Source organism: Arxiozyma heterogenica (genome assembly GCF_036370985.1).
Source record: "Arxiozyma heterogenica strain weizmannii chromosome Unknown scaffold_15, whole genome shotgun sequence".
NCBI lineage: Eukaryota > Fungi > Ascomycota > Saccharomycetes > Saccharomycetales > Saccharomycetaceae > Arxiozyma > Arxiozyma heterogenica.
In genome coordinates this window covers 241,991-263,704 of record NW_027042668.1, presented here as the reverse complement: position 1 = coordinate 263,704, position 21,714 = coordinate 241,991, and the positions used below count along the sequence as shown (strand labels likewise).

Here is a 21,714-nt window from a genome sequence, read left to right as displayed (position 1 = left end):
GTACTGGTCTGACATGACTCTTCAATTTTGAATATCTTAATTTAATCCGTGCATAAAGGATATTGTCCAAAAAAAGAATAAATGCAAAAAATTTATTTATAATTTATTTAATACAAAATAAATACAGGAGTCATTTTAACCCCTCTGCCCTGTTCCATTAGTAATAATAACTTTATAAGTCTATCTACTTCTTTATATATTAAAATGCATTATATATAGTTAAAAGTATTACATTTTACTTAAAACTTTTACAATTTTATATGGAGGGAAATACAAAAATAGGAAGAAACACAAAAATATGATATATACTAGTTTGAGCATATTATTATGTGTTATCCTTTTCTGTTGTAGTAGAGTTATTTGTGGAAGATGCATTGTGAGAAGCAGGAGTCATAATGGGTTGAATATTGTAAAGTTTACTCCTAAATGGCAATACCGGTATAGTGGCGGTATTTACAAAAGATGTTGTACCATTTTTCCTATTCTTGTTCCCATGCCTTGTTGAATCTGCAGTATTTGTATGCTTCCTTTTACTATATTTGTTCTTTTCAAACTCAGTCATTTTCTTGGTTTGCCATGTATTAAAATCTTTAAAAATACAAAGTTCTTTATTTTTCTTTGTTAAATTTTTAAAATATAAGGAAAGTGAATTTAAAGTTAAGCCATTATTTATTCTAAACTTTTCAAGGTCACCAACTATGATTTTTCTTACTTCTTCTCTGGGCTGATCTTTAGAAAATCTGCCCAAACTCACCCCTCTATCACACTCTGTTTCAATATATTGCATAATAATTTTTCTAGTGGGGAAGAAATGGGAATCTTCAGTCACCTTCCAACGTCTCCAACCATATTCCTCGATTAATTTTTTTATTGGAGGTTTACCATTAATACCAATATACCATTCTGCATATAAATCCCAGATTGTTTTATTCTCTCTAGAAAGTTTATATTTTATATTTTGATTTGGACCACCTTTTGATGAATTTGGTGATTTTTTCTTTGTTTTGGAACTAGATTTTTGATTATTTTTATTGAATGTTTTTTCTTTTATTTTTTCCTTTTTTGAAAAGATTTTATCCTTCACTTTCTTTGACAGAGACTCTGAAGATACTTGTATAATATGTTCCTTTATAAGTTCGTTACTAATACGTTTGAATTTTAATGATTCATCTTTTTGAGACGGCATATTATTAACGTTAGATACAGTTGATGAGGTTTCCTGATTAGAGCCCACAACTGTAAATTCTTTTATTATTCTGATTCTATTTTTTTGACTGTTATTAGGGTTCTCTGTTTTATTAATTATGCCCTGTAGATTAATGGATGTATTATTTTCTTTTGTATTCCCTAGTCTTTCCGGATCATTCTTTTCCAAGCTTTTAGATAAAGAGCCCGAACTAGAAATAGTATTTTCAATATATCCTTGTATATTTTTATTAGAATTTCCACTACTATTAGCACTATTATCATTATCTTGATTTTGAAGACCTGCAGGAATAGCATTTGGTGGAGATACTTTTTCGAACGAAGATATGGATGGATCTGTATTGATTTCTTGTGGAGTATTGTTTGTAATTGTGCTATTTTCCTCTTGAATTTTTGATATAAGATCATCTCTCATTTCTACAGTTGTTCCAGCATTATTTAGTTGGGTTGATGGACTTTCGGAATTAACCCCAGATAAATTATTGATAAAATTAGTGGTGTATTTTTGAGTCAAATCTTTATTAGTTTCTAATGTGATAGGTGTTTCTATTATGGTAGATGTACTCTTTCCAGATGTCTGTTCTTTAGGACTATCGATAGATTTGTACAGTAAAGAGTTTAATGCTGTTTGTGAAGGAGTTGGCCTATCATCTAACCGTGTTCTCTTTGTGAAAGGTGAATCTATACCAGAAACAGAGGTAGGAGAATGCCCAGAAAATGGAGTGCCAACGGATCCAAATGATTCATAATAAGTTTGTGGTAGTGGTAATTTTCTTTTTTCTTTTGAACCGGAGTATAATTGACTAATTTCTTGACTCAAGGACGAATTTCTAGATAAGGAATTCCCTATTATTTTAGGTGATACTGTTGATATTGGTCCCTTCGGTGATGGTGCTGTTTGAATGACTTGTGCTGCTGTTATTTGAATATTACTGTTATCTAGATTCGGTATTACTTTCATCGGTGCCAGTATAGATGAATCCATCGAATCCTGAGTTTGGACATTATTAATTGAATTATCTTCCCTATTATTCGTCGGACTTTTATTTTGATTGATGTTTCCACGTAATGATTCAATTATATTTCTAAAGGATGAATCATTTAAAGAGTTCTTATCTATAATCAAAATTCCATTATTTACTCCTTCAATATTATTTTTCTTTGCTAAATTATTTTCTTTGGCATTATTACGTAGATTAGTGTTCAAAACTGCGTTTTGACCAGATAACATTTGTCTTTGTAACTGGATCATCTGGGAACACATTGAAGACAAAGTACCTAAATCAGACTTTAATTGTGCTACTTGTTGGCTTAATCTTATATTTTCTATAGTCAATTTTTTTGATAATTCTATAAATTTTGTATCCACATATTGGGATAATTTTTGTGTAGAATTATTCAACGTTTGTATACTAACCATATCATTATTCAAATCTCTCGGTATAGAAGAGTTTATATGAATATTATTATTTGAATTCTCAGTAGCCGAAATGTTGCCATTATTATTAATGTTATTATGATTGAATGGTATTGTGTTGTTTTCATTGTTTATCAAATTATTAATGTTATTGTTATTGTTATTATTATTATTAGAAATAAGTATATTGCCATTGTTTGTATTTTCAAACCCCTTAAATTCATCATCGTTTAGTAATTCAGGTATGAATTTACCCATAAAAGACACGATATTGGGTAGTAATAAGGCATGTTGATTTAAATATCTTAAATCTTGAATTATTATTTTGCCCATGAATTCAAATAATTCGCATAGGGAATGTAAGATATAATTGGTTCTATCTACAGCTAAAACTTGCCTTTTGAAACTATCTAACCATGGAAATACTAAATTAATTAAACGATTGGAAACTTCAAATAAAGTTGATCTTGGTATCTTTGATGTTGAGTTGACATTACCATTGAGATGATTTTGTATAAAAAGCATTGGATTTGGATCATATGTAATATAATTTGGGTCTAATAGCTTAATTTCTTTATAATTGTTTAATGTGATTACATTATTTGAAGATGACCATCTTATAACAAAATAAACAGATAATGCAAATATCGGACATTTAGAAATATCAGGATCCCTTGATATTGTGTTAAAATATTGATAAGTTTGTAAAGTATCTGAATCATTAAGTTTCCTTAAAGTTAAAGAATCAGGATATGTTTGATCTACTATTAAATCAGTCACTTTTAAACTCAGAAGATCGTTAAAATTGACTTTGTAATATGACTGCAAAATATATTGGGTAATTGTGTAAAAATTTGATACTGTTGCTAGAGCTTGATCATGATTATTGGCATTATTAGTTATTCGTGAAGAAATATGTTCTTGTTCTGATAAAAATGACTGCAATTTGTTAGTATTTGGATATTTATTGTTGTTGTTGTCGTCGTCGTTACTATCATGAATTATAGTTTTGTGATGATTACTAATATTTTTATTTATATGTACAGGATTTTTATCATAAATATTGTTACCAGGAGTTTTATTATTAATACTAGTTAGTTCCATATTTCTAAAATTAGAAAAGAAATTCATACCCTATGATAAAAAAATAAAAAAAAATTAATACAAAAAAAGTTTCCTTATCGTATATGATTATCTATTAATGAAATGTTTAATAAACCTAAGTAATATTTTTGGTAAGCTTTAGTCGTTAATTCATTTCTTTTTTTAACATGAAATCATTCCCATCCTAGATTGTAAACTATGTCCACACGTTAATTGAAAAAAAAAAGATAAAAAAAACAATTTCAAATCCTAATACAATATATTGTGTTAATCTTTTTGATATTCTTGTAGTATTATGTTTCAGCTATACTTCGTCTATCGAATCGAATTTCTGTCACTTTTTAATAATTGTTAAGGGAATAATGTACTATATTTCCAACTTTGATTACTTCAAACTTTTTTTAAGGGTTTAGTTGTTTAATTAATCCTAGTACTAAGAATTTTGACTTTTCCAGTAAGATTTACAATAACATCAAAAATATGCAGTACAAAGTATAAGAAAATAGAACAAAAACTAGTTTGCATTAAGCTATTGTAAGTATTTAGTCATTTTGCAAAATTAGGCTAGATCTAATAGATTAAAAACAACAGATAACATTCTTGCCAATTATGCTAATGCTAGTAACAACAACTTTCATTAAAAAGATGATTACAAATTTCAACATACCATAATAAGAACATTATTTTTACTATTATGCCTGTTTTTATCTCGATATTTTTGGATTCTCTTTCTCACTCGACCACTTTTGATACGATCAGTCCGTACCTTTGTCTATTCCCTTATTGTCACTCTATTTTTATTTTTACAGATTCCTGTAATTCTATCACTTGCTTTTCTTTTCTTTTTTATTTTATTTGTTTAAATTCTTAACTAAAACAGTTCACCTTGACACACACTATTGGATAACAACCAAGATATATTAAGTTGTTCTTGGGCAGGTTTTGTTAGTTCTTTAAAAGAAACACTTCCTAATAGTACAATTGGATGATTCTGATCTCTGTTGGAAAGTTATAGAGAGCTTCCTGTTCAAGGTTATCTGTATTGGTCAATGATTGTTCAGATGAGTAACTATAATAAAAGGAAATTAGACAAGAGAACGAGAGAAGAAGAAGAAAGAAGCACTAAGCTTTCACGACTTCTTCTATTTTCTTTCCTTTTTTTTTTTTTTGAATTTTACTTTGTTGTTGCGATATAGACCAAGACCAAGAAAAAAATGGGGAACTAAAAAAGGGGAAATTAAAAATATACAAAAACAAAACAAAAAACACGATGCTGATGGGTTATGGGTTTTTATGTGAGACATGCAAGTACTTCGTAATATACAAAAAGTTTAGGATTGCATTATTAGGATTCAATAATGTTGTATGTTGATCTTTTATAGAAATGATTATAGATAAAAGATTCTATTTTGAATAAAAAACATATACTTTATTTATTATGATAGGATTGGTGTCTTCGTGTCCCATAAGGATAATATCTCTGGTGTCTTACATTTATAATAAGTCTCCCAGTACCAAAAGATTCTTGGTAAGATAGCAGTGAATAAAACTGAAAATATGCCAAATATTATCATGCTACTAAAACCTAATGATATATTGATATATGAATAAACTATAATATTTGATAGCAATGACACAGGCAAATTTGAGAGATTTATAAGTTTAGGTAGAAGTATATTAATCTCGATGCAAAGCAGTAGATAACAGAATACGTGTGTTGTTGTGGGTAACCTAGAGGATAGCATTGCAACATTAGCTAATAGAATATTTGTCGGTAGATTTTTACTATATGTTATATCCTCTACTCTATTAATTTGTTTCTTACTTGTTATTCTCTTGTCACTATTATCATTACCATTGAGAGTAATGTCTTTGTTGTTATCATGATTATTGATATTGTCTTTGCTTGTCATTGATTTAAATACCGAAAAAAGATAATATATTGTCAACCAAAAAGATATAACCCATATGGAATCTGTTGATGTTGTTTTTGATAATGATTTCAGTACAGGCGATAATGTCAATATTGTAAAAATTATTATAATGCTAGATTTAATCTGCTTATTTGTTAAATATTTGTACTTCATTACACTTATTATTGCAATAATGCATGAAGTTAAAAATGTGAACATTTTAGGATCATAGCTGTATTCATATATTGAATGAAATGTTATGAATAAAAAACATGTATTTAAGATTATAAAATAAAACTTCAGAAAATCCTTACGTATCTGGTCGTAATTATAATCAAGTTGAATGTCTTTTAAATTTTCTAAATATGATATAAACTCTGGATCTGTATAATTATCTGGATAGTCATCTTGTCTTAACCAAAGTAACCTTTTCCACTGTTTAGGCCTTATTTCTTTTGATACAAAGTTCTCATTGTTCATGATTAATTGAGGTAGTAGCAAAGTGATCATATATTCAAATACATGCCTATATGTATACAACTTTTTTTAATAAAGAAGGCCTACAAAAACGTTAAATATAGACGATATCCTATCGTATCTTTTTATCCTTCTTTGTTTATGATGAATGTGGATCTTATGTACTCAAAACCAAATCATTTTCCCTATGTTTTATAATGTTCCCTTCCTACTATTATATATAGTTTAAGAAAAAAAAATTGAAGTATATAAACATTGTTTTAAAAGCTTTTTTTTAAAAAAAAGAAAAAAATAGAAACAAAAAAAAAAGCAAATGTGATACTCTTAGTGATAAAAAAAGAGGAGGTAAGAACATCACAAGTTACACCTTTAAGAAAATATATATGTGTATTTTACCTATGCTTGTGAATAGGTTGAGTTAAATAGTCGGTATTCTATGTATTTTTTTCCGTTTTTGTTTTAGGTTGGTCCGTTTCATGCATATGTGGGTGCATGTATATTTTGTTAATGTTCATAAGTTATAGATAGTAAACTTAGATATATTTTTGATTATGTCACTTGAACTAGAAAAATTAGAACGACGGGCATCAGTGATTGTTAGAGAGTCAAGTCATAAACATGATGGGTATCATGAGGATAAGGAGGACTTTGAGCATGAATATGAATTAGAAGATTTGAATGGGGAAGAGATGAATAATAATTTACTAGTAGGTTTGAATATTATTCACAGTAACTTTAATGAGATGAGAGATAAAAAAGCACATGCCCGTAATAGTATATCCATAAGTACAAACAGCAACCAGGGGATAAATCCATTTAATAACAGGTTTATGCCACATAATTCTAATAGAAGTGATCATGCTAATATATATAGAACTGCTGAAGACAGAGAAGAAGAGGATAAACAGCATACAGTGGATTATGAGGATGATTATGAGGATGATGATTATGATGGATATTATAACAATGACACAAATAATGGAACTCTGTATAAAATCTTACCTAGAACTTTACCAAATAGCGATTTTTTTATTGAAATTGAAACTGATAAGGAATGTACAACCTCTAGTAATTTAAATGATTCACATAGATATATCAGAAGATATAATCGCATGTCTAATCGATTCCCTCTGACAAATACTAATGTAGAAACTGGTAAGTCTAAGAATTTCATGGGCAAACCCAGTGATGATTATTATAATGGAAACGATATAAGCCCATTTAGATTTCATAGATTCAATTCTAGTGTTGGTTATTCCACAGATAATAATTCATTAATTAAGGTTACATCACATAAAAATGATTACTCTTATAAATTTGGCCAGAATGTTTGCCGATTAGTAGCAAAGCCTCCAGTTAATAATCAGGATAAGTTGTTAGCTGAAATGGAAGAATTATATAAAGTTAAGAATAATGCTACTAATATGGATATATATGATTCATTTCCAGAAGGAATAGAAGAAAAATTAAGAGATTTGCGCCACTCTCATGTTAAGATCATTCAATTGTTAAGAGAAAGGGAAGCTAGGGCCGAAGAACAGCGGAGACGGGCTCTTCAAGCCAGCAATAACAATAATTTCGCTTTGGGTAACTTGAACAACAATGTTACAAGTGATAAACCTATGAGTGAGAACGAAAATAAGAAATATATAATTGCAACACATAGTGCATCCAATTCAGGTGATAATAGAGGTGGCACAGGATTGTCGAAGGCTACCTCAATTGGTGGATCATCTAGAAACCAATACGCAGCCACAGTCTGGGGAATGACTGCACCGAGTCTGATGAATAATCCTGAAACTAAAAAATATGTTAATCTTTTAGTTGATACAATTAAAGAACTATAAAATATAATCAAGGAAATAAAAAATATTGTATTGTACTTTTCTATTCTTTCATATTCATATTGCACTTTTTGCTTAAAATACTCCTAAAAACATGATATAAGCTGTTAAAGCATATTCATACACGCACGTATATAGATTTATAGAAATTCACACACTCATATACACATATGTGGGCATACACATCATATTGGCCTTTTTATACAGCATTCATTCTATATTATGTGTTCGCTGTAATTTTAACCAATGATAGATCATTTTTAAATTTTACAGTGTTTTTTTGTTTCTTTTTAAGGATTTTTCTCAATTTTTTATATTGAATTTTTTCCCTAGTGAAAAGAACTTTAAACAAAAAGGCCCTTTTAAATGTTTAATACTGTAAATACACACATTTGGTGCAGTTGTATCAGTTCGTATCATGTCGTTACTTACATGAAGTTATCTGGACGTGTCGGTACAATACATATATTAACATAGTGTTAGACTTAACTTATATTTCAAGTTGAACATAGTGACTGCTTTGAGTATTGTTAAAATTCCTATTCAGTATTCTACGTTTGCTGTAATTTGATTTAATTATTTACTTTCAAAATAAGTTAAAGGTAAGATATTACTAATCAGAGAACTGAATATTTCTTTTTTATATATTTTTTTTGTTTTCCAAAGTGTATTAGGATGAGTTTAAGATCAGCTTCGCTGAAGGTCAGTAAAAGGACCTTATTAAGAGCAACTGTGACTCGTTCCAGTCTATATAATGGATACCGTTACTTGTCATCATCCCAAGTTACGCGCAAGCCATCCAATGAGCCAATATTAGATCCAAAGTCTAAAGCCCAATCTATTATTGATGCTCTTCCAGGTAATAGTGCCTTAGCTAAGACTGGTGTGTTGGGTACTTCTGCTGCTGCTTTAGTTTACGCTATTTCTAACGAATTATACGTTATAAATCCAGAAAGTATTTTATTGGCATCTTTCTTGGCAGCTGGTGCTTTATTAGCTAAATATGTGGCACCTGCATACAATAGTTTTGCCGAGTCCAGAGTTAAGAAAGTTTCTGATGTGTTAAATGCATCCAGGCAAAAGCATATTGATGCTGTCAAGGATAGAATTAACTCTGTCTCTACTTTACAAAACGTTTCTGAAACAACTAAAGTTCTTTTTGATGTCTCTAAAGAAACTGTTGAATTGGAAGCAAGAGCATTTGAATTGAAACAAAAGGCTGATTTAGCTCACCAAGCTAGGTCTGTTTTAGATTCATGGGTCAGATATGAAGATTCTTTGCGTAAGCTAGAACAAAAGCAAATTGTTGAATCTATTATTAAGAATGTCGAAAAGGAACTAAAAGATCCAAGGTTTCAAGATAAGGTTTTACAACAAGCTGTTACTGATGCTGAAAAGATTTTATCCAATTTAAAATAGAAAATTGAAAGTAAGTCTTTGGTGGTGATGATCAATATTCTTTTTTTGTGTGTTTATTTCTCATATTTTTAAGTCTTTTCACTTCTTTATTTTTGTTTTTCAGATAATTGAAAGGCATCATGTGTTTAATACATGTTTTCATTATTGTAATACTTTTTGTTTCTTTCTCTTTTATACTTATCTGTCTACTTATATATATTAATATGTCTTAGATATTCTTTTCTTTTTAATAAATATGTGTACTTTAAAAAGTGACTATTGTTTGCAACTCTATGTTAAGACAATCCTTTTTAGATTCCTTCGTATAGGAACAGTATATAGATCATAGAGAGGTTGCACTAACCATACAACTTTTTCAAAGAATGCATCAAAAATCCCAAAAATATTCATATACGTGTGCGCAATATTCCTTTATTAATTTTTAGAGATTGTACATGTTAATTATATGAGGTATGTTATATATATATAATTTTAATTTAAAAATATTATACATATACCAAATAAATTAAATGAAAGTTTCGTATGGAACTGGGGCTAAAGTTTGTGGAACGTTACCTTCAGTAGAAACAACGTGAGCTTCTCTTGGTTGAGCTGGTTGTCTCTTTAATTGGACTGGAACACCTTGGGCCTTGGCTTCAGCTCTCTTGGCAGCATTAGCTCTAACTCTTTCCAAGAATTCAGTTCTACACTTAGAGTGCTTAACGTGTTCGACTCTAATGTTTAATCTCTTTTCAATGTATCTGTTACCGACCATCTTGTTGATGATAACACCAACAGAGGACTTGGTAACGTTGTAGACAACACCAGTTTTACCTTGGTAAAACTTGTGTGGCATACCCTTTTGGATAGAACCATTAGCCTTGATATCGACAATGTCACCAACCTTGTAGACCTTCAAGTAAGTAGACAATGGTATAGTACCATGCTTTCTGAAGTCACGTTGGAACATGTAACGAGTACGAGATCTTAAACCGTGACTATAAAAAAACAATTGCAATAATAAGTATATTACAGGACACAAATTCAAATGTAAATATAATGCATCGAATTCATTTTAAAAATAGAAGTTAGTAACGAATATTCTTCAATTAACAGCATATAAGATACAGTAATTTGTATACGGCTAGTGTGGCATTATTCCGGCATTACATAATGAATTCTTCTCTCTTATAAATAATTACGGACTTATGTTTCTATGATCTTTGTACCCGGTAATAAAATTATATTGCCTTTCAAAATATATAGGTCTTATGTTACTCTTCTATGTTATGCAAATCTAAAACATTCATCTTTTATTATTTTCTCCTATGATAAGATCTCCAATTTTTAACCACTTCAACTATTGATCAAATTCCTGTAAATTCACATTGGATTTACATACGATTTACCCATTTTTGCTTATAGTTCTTGTGTTGGTCGCCTTTTTTTGGCTAACAGTAATCGACTCTCCTAACCCCACTATTTCTATATAAAATAGAGCACGTACCTTCTTTATTCTTTTGTTGATACTACAATACACTTTCACTTTTGGTCCTCCCATACAAACTTAGGATGCGCAAGAATAAGGTGATGCTGGGGGATCCCTTAGTGTCTGGAAGGAATTGGTGCCAAATGTGTAGTGTAATGCGCTCGTCACCATGAGAGGCAGTGGACCGTTCATTCATTACACCCCAAACCTTGGTTAAGAACATTATGGAGAGTGTACAACATGCTCATAAGTCGTATCGTGTTCCTACTGGACATTAAAGAGTTGGACCTATGTGTTTTTCCCCTGGTAAAGTTTATTTTCTGAGTTACCTTGAGATAGAACGGAAATCTATATTAATTATTTGGTAAGCCTGAAAAATAATTTTATGTAAAAAAAATATGAAAGATATATATTTCCTAATATGGAAATAATTAAAAAATGACAAAAACCTTTTTCTGTGGTATGGGTGTTATGATAGTCATACAACTTCTTTTTTAAAATCGCTTAAGTTGTAAAATAGTTGATAAATAATATAGTTGTCTGAACAATTTGTGCATTGGTATTAATAGATAAAAAAAAAAAAAGAGGGTTATATTTTTAAATTGCAAAAACAGAATATCATTATGGTTATGTAAGATGCAAAATTGCGTTTTTATTTATCTATATGGTACATATATGTCTATTTAAGTTCGGTCAGTCAATTATTCATTCCTCTTCTTCCTCACTACCTTTAGAGTTCCTGCTTGCATTCTTTCTAGCTACTCTACCTGGTCTAGCACCGCCAAATGGAGAGGTAGAAGCAAAATCAATGTGCTTTTCAGAATCCAATCTAACTATAAAGGATGGAATGTTAACGATTTGTTTACCAACCGCAATGTGTCTTTGTGTTATCAAGACTCTAGCATGGTGAATAGATTTAGCTAAACCTAACTTGTAGACCTGTGTTTGTAATCTTCTTTCCAAGAAATCTTCGACCTTCAAAGCTAAAACATAATCCAATTTCTTCTTATCTTCAGATAAAACACCTACTCTAACTAGTCTCCTAATTAAAGCATTACCTTCGAATAATCTTTTTGGATCTTTTGCATCCCTAGTCAAAAGATCTCTGGCAGCACGACGGATTTTTGACAACTGAAAGGAAATCCTATATATTTCTCTCTTGTTCTTTAAACCATATTCACCAGCTAATTTCAATTCAGCATCCAGACGCGATGATTCGTATGGTCTTTTTGGGGTAGAGTAAGTTTTGGAATAAGTATTTGGGGCTCCTATTAATAAAGTTAGTCGTCGAAAACGATTATTAGAAAATGTTAGTAAAAATAAAATTCACTAGGATGACTACAATGGGGAGACCATCTGGCACCACTATATATAACTAAAGAAAAATACGATTACTATTTACGAGGATATTTGAAGCCATTTGTCGGCAAACATGCATGTGCACAAGAACCAGAAAGTCAAAATAGAAGAAAACAAATAGTCATGATAGCTTCGTGTTTAAATACTATACCAAGCACATAATCATTTGCACACATTGTGTCATTTACATCAAGCACAGACCATTACTCCGTTTGGAGGAGTAATAAATAGTAGAAAATGATTGCCTGAAGTGTCGGGATTCAGGAATCTATCAACTATTCTATCTATACTAGAGTGTGTTTATATATTAAGTGAAAATGGAAGACGGTATAGCCACTACTATACTGTTGTATCTGTTTTCTTTCTTTCTTATCTTGTTTTCGACTACGAGGGCCCGAATCCTCTACAAGTAACAAGTGATTAATCGATACGATTAATCACTTGTCACTTGCACCATCTATATATAAAACGATGGAATAAATAATAAACTATTCGACTTAGTGAGAAAAAAAAAGAGAGAGCTGTTAGTCGGTTATGTTAAAACATACTTGGCATTGCGAATGGACGATGTGTTGTTTAGAAATATAATTACGCTTGAGTATTTATGCTGTACCTCAAAAAGCCTAGAAGAGCTTATGGCCTGCTGTTTGAAGAAGGAACTTAAAAACAAAATTTTTGGAAAAGCGAAGTTTTTTAGAGCTTTTATATGGAAAAAGGAAATTTAGTAAAAAGACAAGAATAGAAAAAGAACAATTTTTTTTTTGAATTTTGCAAAAAAAAAGAAGTGCAATTTCCGAAAAAAGCAATACTGATTATTTTCCTTTGATAACTGCATAAAAATAATTTGTTGATAATTATGAGGCTATTGAGCCACTAATGAATTTGTAATAACTTGTATGACACAAAGTATCATATCAGCGTTACCCTCACAGATAAAAGAAAGTCATATTTATTAACAAGAAGGAGTGTTTTTTTTCTAAAATGATAATAACCTTTTGTAAAGATACGTGAAGTAACTTGTATACAGGATTTTAATTATATAACCTTATATAGTAGCTTTACACATTATATGGACGCAAGTGGGATAAGATAACAATAAAAGACGATCACAAGTTTCGTAACTATCGTTTGGTCTCGTTGTGTTTTTGATCATGTAGATTATATAATATGCATTTGACAGCCCAGGTGTATATAAAAAGAAGTAGTTTAATTTTAGCTAACTTTGCCTGTTATTTCAAACTAGAATTTTCAATGAGCACACGTAAGAAGTGATTCCTCCTCTTCAGACTGTGTTCCTCAAAATCAACATTGTAAAGAAAACAGACAAAAAAAAGCCTAAAAATGAAGAAGAAACACGAAAAGACAAATTTTCAATCCTTTATTTTTTTTGTTTTTTTGTTTTTTTGTTTTTCTTTCCAAACAAAATGCGTGTTAAAAAATCGCGTAATTTCTCTATTGTTCGAATTATTTGTGACTTGAGAAAAAATAGAAATTTTATATAAAAAGGATTTGAAAAAAAAAAAATAAAATTTGAGCCTGCGAAGGATTTGGGAGTTTTGCGCAGTTTGCGAAAGCTTCCTCGTAAACTTTTTTTCCATTTTTCATCGCTTAAAATCTATTTTTCTAATCGGCGGCTATTCTGCATTTGGACAAAGGCACTTGTTTTCTGTTTAGTTTTAACTTGCTTCATTAGTTCCTTACACAACTAAAGAGCAACATAGATAGACAAGTACTGGGTTTACTTATTATATTGTCATTTTCATTTTATTTAAGTCATTGATAGACATAGACTATTCATATTCAAATTGCATATTCCCTTTAAACGGAAAAAGTTAAACATTTAGATTTTAGTATTTATTTTATTTTGCATTTGTTCCAATCTATCCAGGTATCCTTACATTCCTCTTTTCCTTTTCGTCCCTCCCCCTCTTTTTTTCGTAAGTTAAAAAATACAATAAAAAATAAAAATGACTTCTAAGATATCTAGATTAGATAGGCAGGTTCTATTATTAGAAACTGGTTCTACTAAAGTAGTCAGAAATATGGCAGCAGATCAAATGGGTGATTTGGCCAAACAACATCCAGAAGATATCTTGGCATTATTATCTAGAGTATACCCCTTTTTATTATCTAAAAAATGGGAAACAAGAGTCACTGCCGCAAGAGCAGTTGGAAATATTGTTCAATATTTGTCACTTTGGGATCCAAACGATACAAAAGAAGATGTAAAAAATGAAGAAAGTATGACATCCGAACAGGAAGAACAAGAAACTGCAAAAGTTAAGTTAGAAAATGATAATAAGGTGAAAATGGAAGAGTTCAAGCAATATGATAATGACTTTTTCCTTGAAGATAATAATCTTTCATTATTTAGTTTATCAAGTTGGGATTTAAATGCTTTATTCAAGTCGAAAAAAGTGTTGTTAGCCGTAGATATTAATAAATATAATGATGAGTCTACTACAAAGGACGGTATACGAAGTTCCAATTTTGATCTTAATGATAAAACAAAACAAATAAAAGTTGAACCATCTGCAGACATGAAAATTGAAAATGAAACGAAATCTAAGAAGTCAGCTAGAATGTTGGCCATGGCAAAGAGAAAGAAAAAACAGCAAGGTAAGTCGACTTCTACAAAACCAATTGATATTACCGAAAGTTCAGTATCAAAGTCCCTCTTGAAAAAACAACAAGATTATAATAGTGAAAATTCTGATTCAACACTGTCACCAACAACATTCACTAATCCTAAATTAGAATTCACTGAACAGGCAAGTCCAAATAAACTTATGTTGGAAACTGTCACTGCTCCTATTTTAGAAAAACATGAAAAGGTGGAAGGACTTGTATGGGAGTTGCAAGGTATATATGAATTATTATTAGCAAACCTTTTAGCCGATTCATGGGAAATTAGACATGGTGCTGCTTTAGGACTGCGAGAGTTAATAAAAAAACATGCCGCTTGTGTAGGTAGAATAAAAACCAAAAGTAGAGAAGAAAACAACATTAGAAATAGGCAGTTTTTAGAAGATTTAGCCGTTAGACTACTAACAATATTTGCTTTAGACAGATTTGGTGATTACGTTTACGATACGGTAGTTGCACCCGTGAGAGAATCAGCGGCGCAAACATTAGCTGCCTTATTACTTCATGTCAAAGATAGTTTGGCATTACAAATATTTCGTATCTTAGAACAATTGATATTGCAAGATCCAAGTGTTACAGGGTTACCCAATAAAATATGGGAAGCAACACATGGTGGTTTATTAGGTGTACGATATTTTGTGAGTATAAAGTCATCTTTTCTAATGAAAAATAATTTATTGAATGATGTAGTTAACATAGTATTATATGGGCTTAATCAATCAGATGACGATGTTCAAAGTGTTGCGGCCTCTACTCTTTCTCCAATCACTGAAGAATTTTTAAATATAGATACTGAACGTATTGATTTAGTGTTGGCCACTATTTGGTCATCTTTAACTCATTTAGAAGATGATTTGTCATCGAGTGTTGGTTCAGTAATGGACTTGTTTGCTAAATTGTGCCAGTATCCAAAAGTATTAGATATTTTAAAATACAAAGCTTCAAAATATCCGTCTGAATGGTCATTTAAGTCATTGGTTCCAAAGTTATACCCTTTTCTTCGTCACTCCATTTCTTCGGTTAGAAAATCAGTTCTTAATTTACTTAATGCATTTCTTTCAATAAAAGATGATTCTACCAAAAATTGGTTAAATGGTAAAGTCTTTAGATTAATATTTCAAAATATTCTATTGGAACAGAATACAGATATTTTAAATCTTTCATTTAACACCTATATATCTTTGTTGGACCATTATAATCAAAAGCATACAGAAAAGTCTATTGATCATATTTTAGGCAAACATCTGCAACCTATTTTACATTTGTTAAATACCCCTATTGGAGAGAATGGCAAAAATTATAGTATGGAAGGACAGTATATTTTAAAGCCTTCTCAACATTACCAATTACGCCCCGAAAGAAAGAGATCTATTAATGAAGCCACTGCGGAATCCGCAATACCACCTCCAACAAACACTGAAAAAATCAATATTGATGCACCTATGATCGCAGGTGATGTTACTTTACTGGGGCCAACTGTAATAATTAATACAAGGGTTTTAGGTGCAAAAGCTCTAGGACGCACTTTAGCGATGTTTCAAGAGACAACTTTACAATCTTTTTTTCTAATATATTAGTTAAATGTTTAGAACTTCCATATGCTACTCCAAGAAATTTGGTTGCTATTGTGATTTCAGAATTTTGTATAGCATGGAAGGATCATCATCAAAGCCAAACAGTTCCGAGTTTTGTTTCAGCAATATTCAGCAATACTATGAATACTCAATTACAGTCACCTGCTCAATTACCTGTCTTCCGAGAATTGATTCACAATTTGAAAGCTTTGAGAACACAATGTCAAAGTTTACTTGCAGCATTCGTTGATGTTGGTATGTTACCACAGCATAAGTTACCTAGTATCGCAATAGTTGTTCAAGGTGAACCTGATGCAGGTCCTCAAGCTTTCGGTATTGATACAGCAAAGAAAGTTTATAACGAATATTATGAAAAGTTGTTTAACTCCCTGGGTAATTCTTATAAACTTCTTGCAAAAAAACCTTTGGAGGATGCAAGACATCGTGTATATATGGCCATCCAGGCAACAGAGGAAGCTAGTAAAAAAAGATCTATAAGTATGCTAGCTAATTACGCCTCTGCAATTTTGTTATTTGATGGCATTTTACCCAAGTTAAACCCTATTATCAGATCGTTAATGGATAGTATTAAAGAAGAACAAAATGAAATGCTACAAAATATTTCAGGTGATACTGTTGTTTACTTAATTTCAGAGTTGGTCAAAAATGGAAAAGTTAATGTATCCAATAAAATTGTCAAAAATCTGTGTGGTTTCTTATGTGTTGATACTTCAGAAGTTCCAGAATTCCGTTCAAATGCCAGTGATGAGGATGAGATTTTAACATTATTAAAAGAAGATACATCTCTTGCTATTCACGATGATGTGAACCTGTTAAAGATGGCAGAGGTTGCTCAGATAAAAAGAAAAGGTGGTTTATATACTCTTAACAGATTACTAAACTTTTTTGGTGCTAATGTCTTTACCGTCGTTCCAAAGTTAAAAGAGTTAATGTTTGATCCCCTTGAAAAATTAGATGAATTATCAACTCAAAATTCATACAATGAAGTACTAGGACAGTATTTGGTTGATGCTTTGGGTATTTTGAGAGCAATTTATCCGGACTTAGATAATAGTATAAATGAAAGTGAGATCATACCAAGATTCCCACTATTATTAAAATTTTTACGTTCTAAAATTTCAGTTTTACGTTATTCTGCTGCTCGTACTTTTGCTGTTATTGCAAAGCACTCATCAGTGATCGTTCTTCCATTTATTATTAAAGAAATCCTTCCTTTGATGAATAATGCAGGCTCTGTAATTGATCGTCAGGGCAGTACAGAGTTAATTTATCATCTATCTCTATCTATGGATACTGATATCTTGCCATATGTTATTTTTCTAATCGTTCCATTACTTGGGAGAATGAGTGATAATAATGAAGCAGTTAGATCGTTGGCTACTACTACTTTTGCCACTATTATCAAACTTGTTCCTCTTGAAGAAGGTATCTCAGATCCAGAGGGTCTTCCAGAAGATTTAATGGCAGGACGTGAGAGAGAGCGTGATTTTATTCAACAAATGATGGATCCATCAAAAGCCCAACCTTTTAAAGTTCCAGTGGCAATTAAGGCAACTCTTAGAAAATATCAACAGGAAGGTGTTAATTGGTTAGCATTTTTGAATAAGTATCATCTACATGGGATATTATGTGATGATATGGGTTTGGGTAAAACGCTACAAACTATTTGTATTATTGCCAGTGATCAATACATGAGACAAGAAGATTACAAAAAGACCTCATCGGTTGAAAGTAGACCTTTGCCCTCTCTTATTGTTTGTCCACCATCACTTACTGGTCATTGGGAAAATGAATTCCAACAATATGCATCTTTTTTGAAAATTATTGTTTATGCAGGAGGTCCCTCTACACGTCATACATTACGAAGCTCTTTAGGTTCTGCTGATATTGTTGTTACCTCATATGATGTTGCAAGAAATGATATTGATATTATTACTAAATATGACTACAATTACTGTGTCTTAGATGAAGGCCATATAATCAAAAACTCTCAATCAAAATTATCTAAGGCTGTAAAACAAATTAATGCAAATCATCGTTTGATCCTAACTGGTACTCCAATTCAGAATAATGTCGTAGAGTTGTGGTCATTGTTTGATTTCTTGATGCCTGGCTTTTTGGGGACTGAAAAAGTTTTCAGGAACGTTTTGCTAAACCGATCGCTGCATCTAGAAACAGTAAGAATTCTTCAAAGGAGCAGGAAGCTGGTGTTTTAGCGTTAGAAGCCCTTCATCGACAAGTTCTACCATTTATGTTAAGAAGATTAAAAGAGGATGTTTTGTCAGATTTACCTCCAAAGATTATTCAGGATTACTATTGTGAGTTGAGTGACTTACAAAAGCAACTGTATGAAGATTTTGCTAAGAAGCAAAAGGCATTTGTACAAAAGGACATTGAGAATACAGTTGATATTGAAAATAAACAACATATTTTCCAAGCCTTACAGTATATGAGAAAATTATGTAACCATCCTTCTTTGGTGTTGTCTCCAAATCACCCACAAATGAAACAAGTTCAGGAATACTTGAATCAAACAAATATGGATTTACATGATATTGCTAACGCTCCAAAGTTAGAAGCCTTACGTACGTTACTTTTTGAATGTGGTATCGGTGAAGATAGTAATGATAAAAAGTCGAGTACTTATATGACCAGTCAAAATGTCATTTCCCAACACAGAGCCCTAATTTTCTGTCAGTTGAAAGATATGTTGGATATGGTAGAAAATGATCTTTTCAAGAAATATATGCCATCTGTTACATATATGAGATTAGACGGTAGTGTGGATCCTCGTGAAAGACAAAAAGTTGTTAAAAAATTCAATGAGGACCCATCCATTGATTGTTTGTTATTAACAACAAAAGTTGGTGGTTTAGGGTTGAATTTGACAGGTGCTGATACGGTTATTTTTGTAGAGCATGATTGGAATCCAATGAACGATCTGCAAGCAATGGATCGTGCGCATAGAATAGGTCAAAAAAGGGTTGTCAATGTCTATCGAATAATTACTAAAGGTACTTTGGAAGAAAAGATTATGGGTTTGCAAAAATTTAAGATGAATATTGCTTCCACAGTTGTTAATCAACAAAATAGTGGTCTAGCATCGATGGACACAGGACAATTGTTAGACTTGTTCGATACTACTAACGTTCCTTCTCAAGAAGCAGACAGTTCTAAAATTGAAAATAATAAGAAGATGGAAGACATCGCCAATGAGACTGGTTTAACAGGTAAGGCTAAGGAAGCGCTTGGCGAATTGCAAGAACTATGGGACTCGTCTCAGTATGAAGAAGAATATAATCTTGATACATTTATTAAGAAATTACGTTGAATTTATACTTTCAAATGTTATATATCAAACTTTTTCTGTAATTATTATAGATACAGCAATGTAACACTAATTGTTTTAAAGTATGTTAGTAAATACTCTAGTCTTGATGTGGTTTATTTTTTTCTTTACTATTATTGTATCACTGATTATCTTGTTGCGAATCTACGTGCTGTTTTATTGTAGAGGCTAACGCTACTAAAAAATCGTTGAAAGGTACTGGGAATTCACTAAAAAACTCTGATAAACAAAGTAAAGGCAGTTTTCGGATAGTTCTACCACTTAATTTTATTTTCTGTGTAAAAAACTTGTTAGTAGAAAAATGATTTTATTTTATTTTCGAACAATGTCGGTTTCAGTTTGAAGTATGTATACATACAACACATTCTTGTGCTAAGATATCTATTATTTTAAGATATTTTTCTTCTGTACATCTTTTAGTAGGTTTCTTTGAATTAATTATTTCAGTATCGAAAAGTGAGTTGACTATTGAAAGTAGCATATTGGAAACAGACTTCACAGAGGGATTTTCAACAAAAAAATTCTCATCTACTCTATCAAGAAATGCAGCATCTAAACATCCTACTAGATTAGATGTTGTTAGAATTAGAAAATTTTCATATGACTTTAGCGAATCTATTTGAGTTAATAAGGTGTTTACCACACGAACACTGTCACTGGACTCATTTTTAGATAAAATATCTTTTCTTGAACCAGCAATTGTTTCTACTTCATCTATTAAAAGAAATAAAAAACAATTTTTATACTCTGGAGAGGAAAGAATTTTTCTCAAGTCGTTAAAAATACATTCTAAGTTTTTTGAGGACTCTCCAAACCATCTAGAGAACATTTGTGAACAGGATATTTCAATTAGTAATCCTTTACATTCCGATTTCATAGAGTCCACAACAGTAGTGTGCTTCTTTCTAATTATCAATTTTTGAGAAAGACCTTGACAGAGTGTTGTTTTTCCTGTACCAGGAGGTCCATGAAGTAAAATAATTTTATTATTCACTAAAATTTTAGCAAATTCTCTTTTGTAGTTACTGGTTTTTAAATGATTAGCAATTTCCATTGAAAACTCTCCATAATTAAATAATTTTCTCTTGATGTCCTTTTCAAAAAATAGATTTTCCCATAGTCCTTCAAATTTTTGGCAGGGAAGTTTAGTTATTGTAATATGTTTTAAAGTATTGGAAGAAAATTGTTGAGCAATGTCATTAGCCCCTATCAAAAAAGTCGAATCTTCCATGTTATTAACATTGGCTATAAAATTCTTGTTTATATTTTTGTCATCAATTTCAATTTTGGTAAATTCATCAGTTAAAAAATTGTTGGATGTTAAAAAAGAGTTAGTTTCAGGGAGGATATAAAAACAATATCTAAAATCTACATCAGTAGAATGAACGAATCCTCCTAGTTTATAGTATGTACCTTTCAATAGAGAGATTATAGTAGACTCTAAAGATAAACTAGATTCAACTGAAGTATTCTGATTTTGCAATCCATCAATTGGTGCTTCCAGTGTAATCTTTTTAATAAAAATTGAAAAAAGTAAACTATGATTTCCCTCATTAAAACAAAAATCCTTACTATTTGTATAAAATTGATGATAAACCACCTTTAAAAAACTTTTGATTATCAGAAGTTGGGTTTTTGTTGGTGGATCACTAATCTCCAAAGTTCTCTCTTCTTCCATTAATATATTAGCTTGATTCACTAAGTCAAACTTAGTATTCTGGTTAGACCACACTCTTAACCTTTTTTGAATCACCTCTTGAAATATTGTTAAATATCTTTGAACACCTTCTTTCAAATCCTTGTCATACTTGCCATTCTTATTTTTGGACCTCTCTTCAATAATGTGTTGTACTATCAACTCCATCGCTGATTTCCTCAATTCCACATCAACTATAGTCTTCATTATTTATTATCACT

General features: G+C 30.9%; 7 protein-coding genes and 1 pseudogene across 7 annotated transcripts; 3 read left to right on the top strand and 5 right to left on the bottom strand.

Moving 5' to 3' along the window:
- Positions 1-325: 325 nt before the first annotated feature.
- Positions 326-3,754, bottom strand: GCR1 (transcription regulator GCR1; the record flags this gene model as incomplete). The annotated part of the gene is made up of 1 exon (XM_064857614.1): positions 326-3,754. The coding sequence occupies one exon, from the start codon at positions 3,752-3,754 to the stop codon at positions 326-328; it is 3,429 nt and encodes a 1,142-aa protein (XP_064715452.1).
- Positions 3,755-5,163: 1,409 nt separating this feature from the next.
- Positions 5,164-6,150, bottom strand: GPI2 (phosphatidylinositol N-acetylglucosaminyltransferase; the record flags this gene model as incomplete). The annotated part of the gene is made up of 1 exon (XM_064857613.1): positions 5,164-6,150. The coding sequence occupies one exon, from the start codon at positions 6,148-6,150 to the stop codon at positions 5,164-5,166; it is 987 nt and encodes a 328-aa protein (XP_064715451.1).
- A 518-nt stretch (positions 6,151-6,668) lies between these two features.
- PWA37_000962 (uncharacterized protein) lies at positions 6,669-7,964 on the top strand (the record flags this gene model as incomplete). The annotated part of the gene is made up of 1 exon (XM_064857612.1): positions 6,669-7,964. One exon carries the CDS (start codon positions 6,669-6,671, stop codon positions 7,962-7,964), a length of 1,296 nt encoding a protein of 431 aa, XP_064715450.1.
- Positions 7,965-8,636: 672 nt separating this feature from the next.
- On the top strand, positions 8,637-9,380 carry ATP4 (F1F0 ATP synthase subunit 4; the record flags this gene model as incomplete). The annotated part of the gene is made up of 1 exon (XM_064857611.1): positions 8,637-9,380. The coding sequence occupies one exon, from the start codon at positions 8,637-8,639 to the stop codon at positions 9,378-9,380; it is 744 nt and encodes a 247-aa protein (XP_064715449.1).
- Positions 9,381-9,885: 505 nt separating this feature from the next.
- RPL21B (60S ribosomal protein eL21 RPL21B) lies at positions 9,886-10,772 on the bottom strand (the record flags this gene model as incomplete). Its single annotated transcript, XM_064857610.1, has 2 exons — positions 9,886-10,357; positions 10,762-10,772. The coding sequence occupies 2 exons, from the start codon at positions 10,770-10,772 to the stop codon at positions 9,886-9,888; spliced, it is 483 nt and encodes a 160-aa protein (XP_064715448.1).
- Positions 10,773-11,553: 781 nt separating this feature from the next.
- RPS9A (40S ribosomal protein uS4 RPS9A) lies at positions 11,554-12,174 on the bottom strand (the record flags this gene model as incomplete). The annotated part of the gene is made up of 1 exon (XM_064857609.1): positions 11,554-12,174. A coding segment is annotated over one exon (621 nt), but the record flags the coding sequence as incomplete, so codon positions are not given.
- Positions 12,175-14,174: 2,000 nt separating this feature from the next.
- On the top strand, positions 14,175-19,779 carry PWA37_000958 (hypothetical protein; annotated as a pseudogene).
- A 352-nt stretch (positions 19,780-20,131) lies between these two features.
- PCH2 (Pch2p) lies at positions 20,132-21,700 on the bottom strand (the record flags this gene model as incomplete). Its single annotated transcript, XM_064857608.1, has 1 exon — positions 20,132-21,700. One exon carries the CDS (start codon positions 21,698-21,700, stop codon positions 20,132-20,134), a length of 1,569 nt encoding a protein of 522 aa, XP_064715446.1.
- Between the last annotated feature and the right edge of the window lie 14 nt (positions 21,701-21,714).